The sequence below is a fragment of the Erithacus rubecula genome (genome assembly GCF_903797595.1).
Source record: "Erithacus rubecula genome assembly, chromosome: Z".
In the NCBI taxonomy this organism is placed as follows: Eukaryota; Metazoa; Chordata; class Aves; order Passeriformes; family Muscicapidae; genus Erithacus; species Erithacus rubecula.
Window position 1 is genome coordinate 3,253,231 of NC_136661.1, and position 14,907 is coordinate 3,268,137.

General features: G+C 44.0%; 1 protein-coding gene across 12 annotated transcripts in view; it reads left to right on the forward strand.

The window, feature by feature from the left end:
• The window catches only part of MPDZ (multiple PDZ domain crumbs cell polarity complex component), a 99,330-nt gene that overhangs the window by 55,525 nt on the left and 28,898 nt on the right, over positions 1-14,907 (forward strand). For 10 of the 12 annotated variants that reach the window (XM_079330452.1, XM_079330453.1, XM_079330448.1 and 7 more), the window contains 5 exons: positions 392-433; positions 11,255-11,359; positions 12,143-12,235; positions 12,724-12,901; positions 14,771-14,881. In XM_079330452.1, coding sequence (XP_079186578.1) covers positions 392-433; positions 11,255-11,359; positions 12,143-12,235; positions 12,724-12,901; positions 14,771-14,881 — 529 coding nt within the window. The remainder of the gene's footprint in view (positions 1-391; positions 434-11,254; positions 11,360-12,142; positions 12,236-12,723; positions 12,902-14,770; positions 14,882-14,907) is intronic. The other 2 variants (XM_079330459.1, XM_079330458.1) reach the window with 2 other exon arrangements.

Below are 14,907 nucleotides of genomic sequence, written 5' to 3' on the forward strand. Positions count from 1 at the left end.
GCCAGGAGGTCTTATATTTCTGTAATAAAGCCAGTGTCTTGTGCTCAGCAGCAATGCTTGTAACATCTGTCAGACAATTACAAAGCGGTATTAGAATTCACCTGACTGAACAGGAGGATGAATTCCTGATCAAGAAATAAGAGAAATTGCAATTCCATTTTCCATGGTTACTAATAATCACTCCTATAGATAATAATAAATAGCAGATGTTTTCTGGGTTAGATATAGATGAAGTGGAGGTGGAACAGGACAAAAGAAAAGGAAATTAAGAAAAAAAGAATCCAGCTCATACTTCTGCATACATAAGTATGCTTCTCACATTCAGCATGAGACATTGATATTAATTAACACCATTGTAAAAAGATGCTGCATCGTATGCTTCACATTCTAGATCTTCTCCAGCACCTGCTGATGATCAGGCCCTCTGTTATGTGTGAGTATTGGTAATTCAGAAACTCGTTATGGCTCTGTGTTGCAACTTGTCTGTAAAATCATTCCATGCTTTATGACATCAATAGTAATGTCAGGGATATATCCAGATATAGGTACATATTCTTTCTTTTCATGTATGTTTGTGTGTGCATGCACCTGTGGCTGCACATGTGAATATCTATTTTTTTTTTTTTCATTAAAAAAGATACAACACTGTGTGTATAATTGTATTACATATTTATATATGGCTTTAAACTTGAAGATTGAAGCATACATTCTAAGTCTGGAATGAAAATACCTGTATTCTAAAAAAGTTATTATTAATATTTTTAAATTTCATCTATGGCAGCCACCCAAGATGTGCTCAGAGCACGTGTGCATGTTGTGTGTATGTATACAAGGTTCACTTCTAGAATTGGCATGAGTACTATGTACTGATATCTGGATTAATCTCAGTGTCATATTTTCTGTGGCACTTATATTTTACTTCCTTCATGTATGCAAAGGTTCAAATTGAGCCTTAAATGTTAATTACAGTAATTTGTCCTAAGCATTTTCCATACTTTGTAATTTATTTGTTGATGTTTCAAGATTTTGTGTGGCTGTTCAGTCAAGCATGTGATAAATGTTCCTCTGTACTGCATGCAGTGTTGTGTTTGCCAGATATTTTCATATGTACAACCATTGGTGTTTCCATTATCACTGCTTTAGTTGCTAGTGCATATCTCTGGGGTAAGAGAAGTGATGATAGCTCTCAAGAAAGAAAACCAGAGCACTTCTCTTTCAAGCTATACAGCTACAAAAGAGAGGAAGATGGTTAAACCATGTATATATTTTCCTTTGAAATTGTTGAACTCTCATTTCTCTCGCAGTGAAGAAATATCACATAGAACTGGAGCAGTCATTTATTATTTTGTTTTCTCTGTCTTCATGTCTTTTTCCTGGCCTTTATTTCTCTTACTGTCTTTCCTGTAGCTTTATTAAGATGATTGCCAGTCTGTTTTGCAGATGAACTATTCAGGTGCTTTTGTGGGGTTTTATTTTTGATTTACAGCACAAAGTTCCAGAGGATTGGTCAGAGGAGCTAAAAACACTTCTTGATCTGTGCCCCTCATCATCCCATCCACAGCCTGAGCTGTTCAGGATGATGCTGAATGTCTTCAGACTCACTTTGACCTCTGAGTGAGCTCCAGCAGCAATCCAGCAAGTGATGGTTTTGATAACCATGAGGTGTTTGCCAATGAGCACTAAGCAGGAAAAATACTTTTTCATTTCAATAATAAGATACAGAACAGAGAGAATAGGAGGATAATCACATCAGTAACACAGGTAATAAGACCAGTTAAAGAAGTCTTTGCAGTTAACTGGACTTAGGAAATCATGAGCAAGATAAAAAGGTGAACTTCATGCAGAATATAATTTAATGAATTTGATCCATGTAATTTGTTTTCTTTTGTATTTGGGGTTTTTTTTTGCAAACTCCAAGTGTTTTGGTTTATATTTGTGAGCAACTGAAGCATTAAAGAAACCTAGATAAAAAGGAACATGTAGATAAGAATGAACAGTTAAAAACATACTGAACATTCCTTTGAGTACTTTAAATTAGGCTAGTAGAACTGTAGTTAAGCAGTAGAATATAAATAATGTATTTTTCCAAAGAGCTGAAATGTAACAGCTCCCAGTGATATTATTTAAATTTTATTCCATCTTTAGAAATATATTAGGTAATTCAGTTGCTCAATTTTGGATGCATTTTTTTAAAATGGTAAAACAAACCTCTTTTATTTATAATTCCAGTGCTGTACACAGAAAGAGAAGCTAAGGCAGCTTTTTGGAGATGTTTCCAAGCAGCATTTAAAACTCTTTGAGAGCATCCTTTGAGTTCATACCTTTTTAATGATTCAGCAAAATGTCAGTTATTTAATTGTGTAACAAAACACAGTAGAGTATCCCAGTAGTTGGAATGCATATGGTTTGCCTTCCCCTTGAGATTAGCTCATCTCAAGTTCTTATGTACAAGGTGAGGACTGCTACTACCCTTGGACCTTGGCACTCTGCATAATATTTGCCTTGTGCTCCTTGCAGAAGAGTACTAGACAAGAGTTGATATATACTGGACACTGTACTATCAGAGGTCACACTCTGATGTATACATTCAGGCTGAATCTGGGATAACATGTTTCCTTTGCAGGAGTGTGCAATTCTCCTTTCCACACTTTGAACCACAGCTTCCAGCTTCAGTTTAGCATAAAGGAGATTGTCTAGGTCTTCTAGGCATAAGTTCTGGTTTCTTTACTGTATCTTTCTGTCAAGGGAAAATAGTATTATTTTTTAAGTGATCAATATAACCGAATGAATATTACATTTTCTTCAATTGAAATGTAAATAGCAGGTCTTACAGGTTTTGTCAATGCAAGGTATTCTTATGGGCTTGTAAAAAGCGGCATCAGCTTTTGACCCATGAGAATTTTGCAAGCATAATGCTAGTACCATCTGTAGCTCAACACACAGTTGGAGATGGCTCAGAAATAGTAGTCATTATTCCCCAACATTGTCTTCTCTCTTGCTTTTTGCCTTAGCATTTCCCAGTGCTAGAATGCCCTCAGGAAAGGCAGATAAGGGTTAGTGACATTGTGCAGAATTTGTTTCCAAGTGTATTTTAACTTGTCAGCTTTCCAAAAGGAAAATATACTGTGTCAAGTGGAGTAACACTCCCATGTTTGAAAAAAGGCCAGTGCAGAACAGGGAGATCTAAGGAAGAGGTAAAGCTGTTGATAATGAAGATTTTTGGAATGGATATTAATTTAGATAATATGGTTTTAGAAATTTCCATTAAAACTATGAAGTTACTTCCATTCAGCACCCTAGATACCTTAATACTTTTTGCACTTTTCTAGATACGGTAGATTTGAGAGGAGATAGGGAACAGATGGACTGATAGCATTAGTTGTGTAAAAGATTGTTTGCATTTTTTCTGATGCTTGATATATTCAGCAGAAACTTACTGAGAGGGGGAATCAGTGGCAATCAGGGTGTGACAAAGAGGACATCAGGCAGAAATGATGGACAGGAGAAGGCTCCATGTGAAAGCCTCAGACTTGAAAGTGTCTTCCCAGCAGCTTACATGTCCTTATTAAGTGCCCCAGAGCATTTATTTTTTGTTTAGCCCTGTCTCTTCCATGGAGAAATATGTTATTTTTATTTTTAACAATGTTATGTATGGCAAGACAGACTTTTTATCCTGCCCTTTTTCCATCAGCCTTACTTCCTGGTATGCTTCAGTCTGACAGCTAAGCTGTAGATTTTTAAGAAGACAAGGCATTGTTAAAGGAGGGATATCTAAGCCCTGTGTATATCATGGTATATACTGTGGTATCCTTTCAGCTTCCAGATGGAAGTTTTTCAAGAAATATTCTTCAGGCCTTATTCTTTTTTCCCCTCTTTGTTTCACTCTTCCCAGTCTGTTGGGCCATTTCTGTTTCTGGCATTCAAGCATCAAGTGGAGTCTGCACATCATTTGGCTGATGAAACACTGCTGTCTCACTGTCCTAAACTGGTTGGAAGCACATGAAGGCCTGGAGGAAGGAGTTGAGCAGGGGATTGGTCCCTGTGTGTCCTAGTTTGAAAGAACAGGTGTCTGCCAGTAGGGGCAGAAGTTTCCCTTTGGAATAGAGACTTTGGTTCCACTCCCCTCCCCCAAGTATTATGATTGTTTGAATCAAGGACTCTGAGGCAGAGATAAGGGGGGTGGGAATAACAGCTCTTTTACTAATATATCTAACTATACAAACAGAAAACAATAACAGTTAAAATTGCTAACAGAACGAAATAGGTAACTCGGTGTCAGTCCCTTTAGATGCAAGCACGCTGTCTCTGTGCTTAGTCCAGAGCCCGGATCTGCTGAAAGGCAGGTGGGAACAAAGGCAGGAAGGAGGGGGGAGGGGCAGCAGTGGCCACGCCGGTCCCGGGCGGGAACGGGCTGCAGCGGCGGCTCCTCGCTCACCGTGTGTGTCCGGGTGATCAGCTGTGTCCGCAGAGGCAGGAGGCTGGAACGGGGCTGATGCAGGGCAGGTGATCGCAGAGGGTCTGGCTCTGCTGTGCTCGGCCGCGTGGCTGAACGATCCCAGGCGTCCTCCTCCCGGCTCGCCGGAAACGCGAGTGCCCTCCTGGAAGCCTCAGAGGCCCCTCCGGGGCCGTCCCCACCCACCCCTTTGTCTGGACCCATCAGGGACCCTGGGTGTAGCCCGGCCAGCTCCATTGGCATGATAATGGGAAAAATTCTTTCAATTGACACAGTAACAGAAACACACTCAACCCCCAACATTATCCACCCCGAATTTTTTCCATGCCATCATGCTACATCATATTGAAACCTTTAAATTATATACGTACATGTAGTTACAGGCACAGTATCATATATAGATCACCCTAGAACAAGGTCCCCTTGGGGTATGCATCGGGTCTCTCCATCCTTTTGCATCACCCACCAAGTGCAACCTGGTCCTTGAGCGAAAACCACCCCACGAACAGGATTGTCTTTGCTGGAAGCAGAGTTCACCCAGACAGTTTTCCCTAACATGCCTCTCAGGTGTACCGCTGGAACCTTATCTCCATCTGCTGCTCCCATGGGCTCTGACTGGGCAGGGCCTGCTCGGTTAGTGGAACCTCGGGTATTCACTAACCATGTGGCCTTTGGTAGATTGATCTCCCAGTTCTTGAAAGTCCCCCCACCAAGTGCCTTTAAGGTGGTTTTAAGCAGACCATTGCACCGTTCGACTTTCCCAGCCGCTGGTGCATGGTAGGGAATATGGTACACCCACTCGATGCCATGTTCTTTAGCCCAGGTGTTTATAAGGCTATTTTTGAAATGAGTCCCATTGTCTGACTCAATTCTCTCAGGGGTACCATGTCTCCAGAGGACTTGTTTTTCCAGGCCCAGGATGGTGTTCCGAGCAGTGGCATGGGGCAGAGCGTAGGTCTCCAACCATCCAGTGGTGGCTTCTACCATGGTCAGCACGTAGCGCTTGCCCTGGCGGGTCTGAGGCAGTGTGATATAGTCAATCTGCCAGGCCTCTCCGTAGTTATATTTGGACCATCGCCCCCCATACCAGAGGGGCTTCACCCGTTTGGCCTGTTTGATGGCAGCGCACGTGTTACAGTCATGAGTAATCTGAGAGATGCTGTCCATGGTTAGATCCGCCCCTCGGTCTCGTGCGCACTTATAGGTGGCATCTCTGCCCTGATGGCCTGAGGCATCGTGGGCCCATCGAGCCAGGAACAGTTCTCCCTTGTGTTCCCAATCTAAGTCTATCTTTGAGACCTCTATCTGTGCAGCCTGATCTACCTGCTTATTGTGCCTGTGTTCTTCATTAGTCCGACTCTTGGGAACATGGGCATCCACATGACGGACTTTCACGGGGAGCTTCTCCACCCGAGTGGCAATGTCTTTCCACTCATCAGCAGCCCAGATTGGTTTTCCTCTACGTTGCCAGTCAGCCTTTTTCCACCTTTCCAGCCAACCGCACAGAGCATTGGCTACCATCCACGAATCAGTGTAAAGGTAGAGCTTTGGCCATTTCTCTCTCTCAGCAATGTCCAAGGCCAGCTGAACAGCTTTGAGTTCAGCAAGTTGACTCGATCCACCTTCTCCTTCGGTAGCTTATGCAACCTGACGTGTGCGGCTCCATACGGAAGCTTTCCACTTCCGGTTCATCCCCACAATGCGGCAGGAACCGTCGGTGAAAAGGGCGTAGCGTGTTTCATCTGCTGGCAGCTGGTTGTACGGTGGAGCTTCTTCAGCCCGGGTCACTTGCTTCTGCTCCTCTTCATCAGCGAGACCAAAATCTTCACCTTCTGGCCAGTTCGTAATTGTCTCCAAAATCCCAGGGCGATTTGGGTTACCAATACGGGCGCGCTGCGTGATGAGGGCAATCCACTTGCTCCATGTGGCGTCGGTGGCGTGGTGAGTAGAGGGAACCTTTCCTTTGAACATCCACCCCAGCACTGGCAGTCGGGGTGCCAGGAGAAGCTGTGCTTCTGTGCCAATCACCTCTGAGGCAGCTTGAACTCCCTCATAGGCAGCCAAGATTTCCTTCTCTGTGGGAGTGTAGTTGGCTTCAGATCCTTTGTAGCTTCTGCTCCAGAATCCCAGGGGTCGGCCTCGGGTCTCACCAGGCACCTTCTGCCAAAGGCTCCAGGACAGACCATGATTCCCAGCTGCAGAGTAGAGCACATTCTTTACCTCTGGTCCTGTCCTGACTGGGCCAAGGGCCACTGCATGAGCGATTTCCTGTTTGATCTGGGCAAAAGCTTGCTGTTGTTCAGGGCCCCAACGGAAATCGTTCTTCTTGCGAGTGACCTGGTAGAGAGGGCTGACAATCTGGCTGTACTCAGGGACGTGCATTCTCCAAAAGCCGATAGCACCTAGAAAAGCTTGTGTCTCCTTCTTGCTTGTTGGTGGGGACATTGCAGTGATCTTATTGATGACCTCAGTGGGGATCTGGCGCCGTCCATCCTGCCACTTCACTCCCAGGAACTGGATCTCTCGGGCAGGTCCTTTGACTTTGCTCTTTTTAATGGCGAAACTGGCTCCCAGCAAAATCTGGATGATCTTCTCTCCTTTCTCAAATTCCTCCATTGCTGTGTTCCCCCACACAATGATGTCATCGATGTACTGCAAATGTTCTGGAGCCTCACACCCCTCCAGTGCAGCCTGGATCAGTCCGTGGCAGATGGTGGGGCTGTGCTTCCACCCCTGGGGCAGTCGGTTCCAGGTGTACTGCACGCCCCTCCAGGTGAAAGCAAACTGAGGCCTGCACTCTGCTGCCAAAGGAATGGAGAAGAATGCATTTTCAATGTCAATGGTGGCATACCACCTTGCTGCCTTGGACTCCAGCTCGTACTGGAGTTCCAGCATGTCCGGCACGGCAGCACTCAGTGTGGAGTCACTTCATTCAATGCCCGATAGTCCACAGTCAGTCTCCATTCTCCATCAGATTTCTGCACAGGCCAGATAGGACTGTTGAAGGGTGAGTGGCTCTTGCTGACCACCCCTTGGCTCTCTAGATCACGGATCATTTTGTGGATGGGGATCACAGCATCTCGATTTGTCCGGTACTGCTGGCGGTGCACTGTCATGGTGGCAATTGGCACCTGTTGCTCAGTCACTTTCAGGAGTCCTACTGCAGAGGGGTTTTCTGACAGTCCAGGCAAGGTGTTCAACTGCTTAATGCTCTCTGTCTCTACAGTAGCTATTCCAAAAGCCCACCTGAACCCCTTTGGGTCTTTGTAGTAGCCGTTCCTGAGGAAGTCTATGCCTAGAATGCACGGTGCCCCTGGGCCAGTTACAATTGGATGTTTCTGCCACCCCTTCCCTGTCAGGCTAATCTCAGCTTCCAGCAACGTGAATTCCTGTGATCCCCCCCGTCACCCCAACAATGGGAACAGGTACCTTCCCCACATGTTCTGATGGTATCAGGGTGCATTGTGAACCAGTATCAACTAACACTTTATGTTTCTGTGGCTTTGACGTGCCAGGCCATCGCACCCACACTATCCAATAGATCCTGTCATCCCATGCCTCTCCCTGGCTAGAGGCAGGGCCCCTCTAGCCCTGGTTATTATTTCTTTCCTGGGCATACATAGTGGAGGTTCCTTCCAGGGGATCTGACAGAACATCCTCCTTGCTGTGATACCCTGCACCTTGCTTGTGGGAGGTTGAGGCTACCTTCATTTTAGTGTGGCTCCCTCGGTTAGCATTTCCCTCCCTGAGTTGACGCACCCGTGCTGCCAGGACAGAAGTGGGTTTCCCATCCCATTTTCCCATGTCTTCCCCATGGTCTCGCAGGAAAAACCACAGGTCAGCTCGTGAGGTGTACCCTCTCTCCCTTGCTGGGGGACGTGAAGCTCTGACTTTGGGGCCTGTGACTCGTACTGCTGCTACGCTGATCTTCCTCACCTCCTCCCTCACCTCCCTCATCTCCTCCATCATCTCCTCCCTCATATCCCTCATCCTATCTTCGACCTGTTGGAGGTCCCTGGCCACGGCAGAGACATTAGCCTGCATTGGGCCATTCATCATGCTCTCAAAATTTCTGAGTTTGTTGGCAATAGAACACACTGTCTCTGGATGGTTATCAGCATTAATCATTGCTATGTAGGTGGTATATTGAGATGGACCCAAGGTTGCCAGATTCCATAACATCTGCCCTGTGCACTTGACCTTGTCAGGGTCATTGTCATGCTGTCCATCCCTCCCAAAGAGTACCTCTAATACTGCTGTCTCTCTAAGCTGCTGGATCCCTTCCTCAAGGGTCTTCCAGCGCATCCTACGGTGGTGCTCCTGCATTCTCTCTCTGTGTACAAACTTCTCTCTCACACTCATTAAAAGCCGGTCCCAGAGGGAAAGGAGGCTTTGCTCCCTTACGAATATCTGGTCCACACCTGAATCCTGGGCCAAGGATCCCAAATTCCTGGCCTCAGTTCCATCCAGTTGAACACCTGTTCCCGTAAGGTCCCAGACCCGGAGTAACCAAGTTGTAAAAGGCTCACGGCCCCGCCGAGCAATGTCTTTACGCAGGTTACGGAGACTATCGTATGAGAGGGACTCGGTGACAATCTCAACCTCTGGCTCCCTTGCTGGTTGTGAGGACCCTCCTTGCTGATCCCCATTATCTAAGTGCCCCGTTTTAATCTTAGATTTCCTAGTTTCCACAGGAGCAACTGCTGCTGGCTGTGGCTGCTCCTGTGATGCAGCTGGAACCTGGACAGATACAACATCTACGGGTTCCACTGCAGCACCATCTGACTCTCCCTCTTTAGGGCAGTTTCTCACCAGCTGGAGAAAAAATGCTCCTTCATCATCTGGCTGTGCTCCTTAAACATCTGGCTATGTTCCTTCAACATCTGGCTTTGCTCCTTCAACATTTGACCTGTATCCTTCACTAGAGCCCCCACCCACTCTGGGTGTCTCATTTCTGCGGTAGGCTGTGGGGCAGCATCAGGCTCTGGGGCAGCATCCCTAGCCCCGGGGGCAGAGGCAGGTTCTGGGGCAATATCCCTAGTCCCTGGGGCAGGTATCAGAGTTGTTGTCCAAGCCAATATTCCCTTGTTTCTGAATGCTAAGTAGAACAAGCCTACCAGCAACACCAGCCACTGTATAATAACACTGGCAATTAAAACAGGTCTGAAATCCTTGAGAACCAGTGGGGTAGCCTCAAAAAACTGGGTGATGGGTTGGGAGAAAATTTCCCTTGCACTCGTTATCTCACAGTAAGTACCATTACTGAAATAGCCCCAGAAACACGCAGTTAGAGTACTATAGCTCCGGATCCATGCAACCGCTTCCCAGAAAAAATTAAAAACCCATGAATTCCTGACATAATCAATCCATCAAACCAATCGGACAATAGCCACAGCAACCTTGGTGAGGGGGCCCAAATTCAAAAAAGGGCTTACAAATGGGAGGGAGATGGCTGTGACCACATGAAACACAAACCAGATTAAACCAGACAACATATTGCCAGTTAAGAGAGCTGTTATTCCTGTCTTAACTCTCAACTCAGTGCCCTCGAGCCCCACGCTGGGCGCCAAAATCTGTCCTAGTTTGAAAGAACAGGTGTCTGCCAGTAAGGGCAGAAGTTTCCCTTTGGAATAGAGACTTTGGTTCCACTCCCCTCCCCCAAGTATTATGATTGTTTGAATCAAGGACTCTGAGGCAGAGATAAGGGGGTGGGAATAACAGCTCTTTTACTAATATATCTAACTATACAAACAGAAAACAATAACAGTTAAAATTGCTAACAGAACGAAATAGGTAACTCGGTGTCAGTCCCTTTAGATGCAAGCACGCTGTCTCTGTGCTTAGTCCAGAGCCCGGATCTGCTGAAAGGCAGGCGGGAACAAAGGCAGGAAGGAGGGGGGAGGGGCAGCAGCGGCCACGCCGGTCCCGGGCGGGAACGGGCTGCAGCGGCGGCTCCTCGCTCACCGTGTGTGTCCGGGTGATCAGCTGTGTCCGCAGAGGCAGGAGGCTGGAACGGGGCAGATGCAGGGCAGGTGGTCGCAGAGGGTCTGGCTCTGCTGTGCTCGGCCGCGTGGCTGAACGATCCCAGGCGTCCTCCTCCCAGCTCGCCGGAAACGCGAGTGCCCTCCTGGAAGCCTCAGAGGCCCCTCCGGGGCCGTCCCCACCCACCCCCTTTGTCTGGACCCATCAGGGACCCTGGGTGTAGCCCGGCCAGCTCCATTGGCATGATAATGGGAAAAATTCTTTCAATTGACACAGTAACAGAAACACACTCAACCCCCAACACTGTGTCATAGGTGGTGTGCTGTAACACATCTTTATGTCTAAACCCATGAAGTATTCTTCACTAAAAGCATATATATCTACAAGAAGTACAAAACCACCCAGAAAATCACAAAACCTCCTGCAGATCAACTTTCAGAAACATTTTCGGCAGTCATTGAGGGTGGTAATGGTGCCTCAAACCTTACAGATCCTTCAATGTTTGTCTTTGCATGAGGAATCTGTGTTTTGAATGAAGCTGGATTGTCTCTTGTTACATTCTTGTCACTGTTCAAGCACCATTTACTTTAATTACAAAAAAAATTACATGCTGTTCAGCTACCTGATTTGACTATAAATGTGTACTTGTTGCAGAGTCACAAAGGATTCGTGTAAGTGCTTATTCCCAACATCCCAGCACTGTGGCTTTGAAGTCAACAAAGTAGTCTTGAGTGCCCTCCTCATATCCATACCTCACACCCTCTAAAGGGAGGACTGGCATTCCTTATGCTAGTTTAATGATGTCCCATTTTATTGCAGTATTACGTATGTGCCAGCAGAAAATTTAGACGAGTACAGGGCCACTTTGGGACAACAGACAGAGGGAGCTGTGCCACTTGAACTTTTTCCTTCACATATTGTCAGGTAAGCCAGTAGGCTTACAGCTTTCTCCCAAATTAACTCTTTCCATACATCTTGCATCTTTGGGGAAGATAAGTTTTATTTTAGAAGAGATTAAAGATGGATTATTTTCTTCAGATTAGCAGCCACTACAGTAACAAGCTTGTTACTAAAGTAACAAGCTTTGACTAACAATTATTTTTAAGCATTTTTACAAGGCTATTTGATCTGTCCAAAAAGGAGATTGAATTCTTTCTCATTCTAAATTTCTCTTAAATATAATGCAATTGGATTTGTGTATTGCCACAAATACTGAATTGCTTCCAACATAAGACTTTGGTATTGATATTTTTTCCAGAACATAACTGGGAAGAATAAATTGTGCCATTCTTTTCCTTGAGTTTCAAAAATTCATTGCAGTTACAGTCCAGAATTTCACAGGGATTAATAATTGGGGGTTTTTTTTGCAATTCATGTCCAAAAGCAGTAAGTTTAGTTGAGTGCTGCTGTTGTAATTTCTTCCATTTTGAAAACGATAAATTAACTTTAGCTTTGATTTGGTTCTAGTTCCAAATTGCAATCTTTTGTTCTGTCATGTGAACAGAAAATTCATTGCAGATAAAAAGCAGACAGGGAATCCCTGAACATCATATGTATTGTAAAAGACATCAGAAAAAAAAGTTCCTTACATGAATCAGGGGTACAAATTCTGATACTGTCAGGGTGACTCAATATATGAAATTTTTCAGAAAAATGTGTTTATATGTATATTTTAGAAATAAATTGCATGTTCCTGTTTATCACCAGAGAACTCCCAGAGCTTCCAGAACGTGAAGAGGGGGAGGGAGAAGAAAGTGAACTTCAAAATGCGGCTTTCAGTAACTGGAACCAGCCCAGAAAGTAAGTGCAGAACTAATTGCACATTAGAAAATATCATCTGCAATTGAAAACTTTTGTAACATGATATAAGAAGAGTAAAAGACTAACAGAATCACTGCACCTTAGGTATGTTGTGCATTGCAGAAGTGATTAATGGTTGACTTTTACTGCCATTTGGCTAAAATCCCTGCAGTCTAGTAGTGTCTTGATTGTTACAATAATTTATCTTTACTTATTCTAAACTGCCTCTCAGGCATCAAGTCAAAAAAGATGAAGAGAGAGATTCAAAGTTTCTATCAGAATGCAAAACAAAGTGACTGATACTAGACTCAGTTACCGAATTTCTGATCAATCCAGTAAATAATTTCCACTGAAAGACAAGATTTTGCAAAGAGGAGTTATTTCAGAATTTTAAAAATAATTGTGCAAATCCAGGGGTCTTCAATGTGCAGCTTTGTCATAGTTGTGACAGATTTAAATTTAATTTGGTCCTTTTTTTGTCATAAAAGGGTTGAACTCTGGAGAGAGCCTAGCAAGTCTTTGGGGATCAGTATTGTTGGAGGACGAGGGATGGGAAGCCGCCTGAGTAATGGAGAAGTGATGAGAGGGATCTTTATCAAACACATTCTGGAAGACAGTCCAGCTGGCAAAAATGGAACACTGAAAACTGGAGATCGAATTGTAGAGGTACCATCTGAAGTCTATTGCTGCAATTCCCCCACATCTCAGGCGTCACTGGGATGGATGTGTGGTGAGCTAGCTGCTGAGCAATTGTTACAGCAGATAGCTCTTCAGCCACACAGATTGCAGTACCATCTGCTGGTGTTTGTGTGCAAACAGCAGCCTGTTAAGTTGAATATCCATCCTGAAACAGAGGACTGACTGTGAGCAGGAGTCTGCAAAGCCAGCAGTTTGACCTGCCTATTTGAAAACAAATGTGTAGAAAAAAGCTTAAGTTTGGTGAAACTAAAAAAATTTTCACCTCTGCAATAGAAACAACCAGTGAAAACCATGCAAATGAATGCCAAGATTATTTCCATCTTAATTCTTAATTGATTCACATAATTCTTAGGCATCTTGTATAGAAGTTAAGGGAGGCATAATATTTTTTTCTTCTGACATGAAGAAATCTGTGTTTGATACTTGAGACATCAAGAATATTTTGCCCATGCCTGAATGTGATGTAGCCAGTAGTATTGCAGTGTGGGATTTATCTTTATTTCTCTTCTACTTAGCTAGTCCTGTGCTCATGCAGCCACTTCTGCTTTCTCACTTAAAGATATTGAAAAATGAACATACTGAAGGGAATAGATCTTTCCTGGCATGACTATCAGTGTCAGACGTTTCCCTGTCTCCAGTGTCGAGCTAATGGGAGCTGCCTCCATTTTACCCTGCTAGATTTCCTTAGCTGACTATTCATCAGTAAGAAGCACAAACAGGGTGATGGACTTGTTGAATCTGGCTCAGACTGAACTTGACTTACATGGTGGTACTGAAAACGTAGTTTGCTGTTTGCTACAAGATTGATATTGAGGATCTTGAAATAATACTTTAGTATAGGTAGCACTTCCTGTAACAGGATAGAACAGTTTGCAGTGTACAAGAAGTTGAGAGGTAGAATTTTACTTGATGGCCACAAAGTTAAAAGCATTCTTTTCACCTGAATAAATGTGCTTTTATGAGTGCAATTGTCTCTGACAGTGATGCCTGCAGAAGCTGGAATGGGTGAATGAAATCAAAATGTTGTGTTAATGTGACTGTTTCTGAATGGATGGTTTCAGTTTCTCAGGTTGTGGCATATATAAACTTCCATCTCTCTAGAGCATACAGTTTATCAGACATGGAAATTTAGAGGGTGTTATTGTTCTTGTTCAGTTCTTCATAGGTTTAGAATTTCTCTCAGATTGCTCTCTTAATTTCATTTGATGATTAAGCTTGAGTTAGACAATTTAAAAGTTGTAGGGGTCTTCCTCATTATATAAGTTTGTGTACTAGAATTGCCACTAACAAATAACACTTCTGTGTTAGCTTCTAGCTTTTATTGTGGTCATTGTGACAATACTTTACTGATGCTAACCTCACCTTAACATTGTTGTTACCTGGGTAACAGGACAAATTGTTTTACACACTCATACATATACAGACATGAGGAAACTGACCAGGCACAAATTTGTCCTTAGCCATCCTGTATAAATGCATTCTTCCAGAAGACAGAAACCTTTTCAACTCTGACCTAAAAATTTAACTTCTGAAGAAAGTGTCTAGAAACTAAAATTGATCTTATCTTGCTTTAGGGAAAAAAAAAATAAAAAAAAGAAAAAAATCAAGAGAAAAAAGTACATTGTACTGTTATAATACCCTATCATGAAAGACTCTCCAGCACCTAACAAGTTTCAGTTTGTAAATCCCATAAAATCCTGAGTAATAGTTCTTTTTTGAGATAGAAACAGAGATTTGGGCTCTAGATTTTAGTCAAGGTTTCCTAACTAAAACTCAGAACTGACTCATTACTCTTGTAGCTTCTTGCGATGTTAAGATGAGGCCTTCCAATTACAGGTGGATGGAATTGACCTCAGAGATGCCAGCCACGAACAAGCTGTGGAAGCCATACGGAAGGCAGGCAATCCTGTAGTCTTTATGGTACAGAGCATTATAAGCAGACCAAGGGTAAGCATAACGAACTTGCAAAGAGA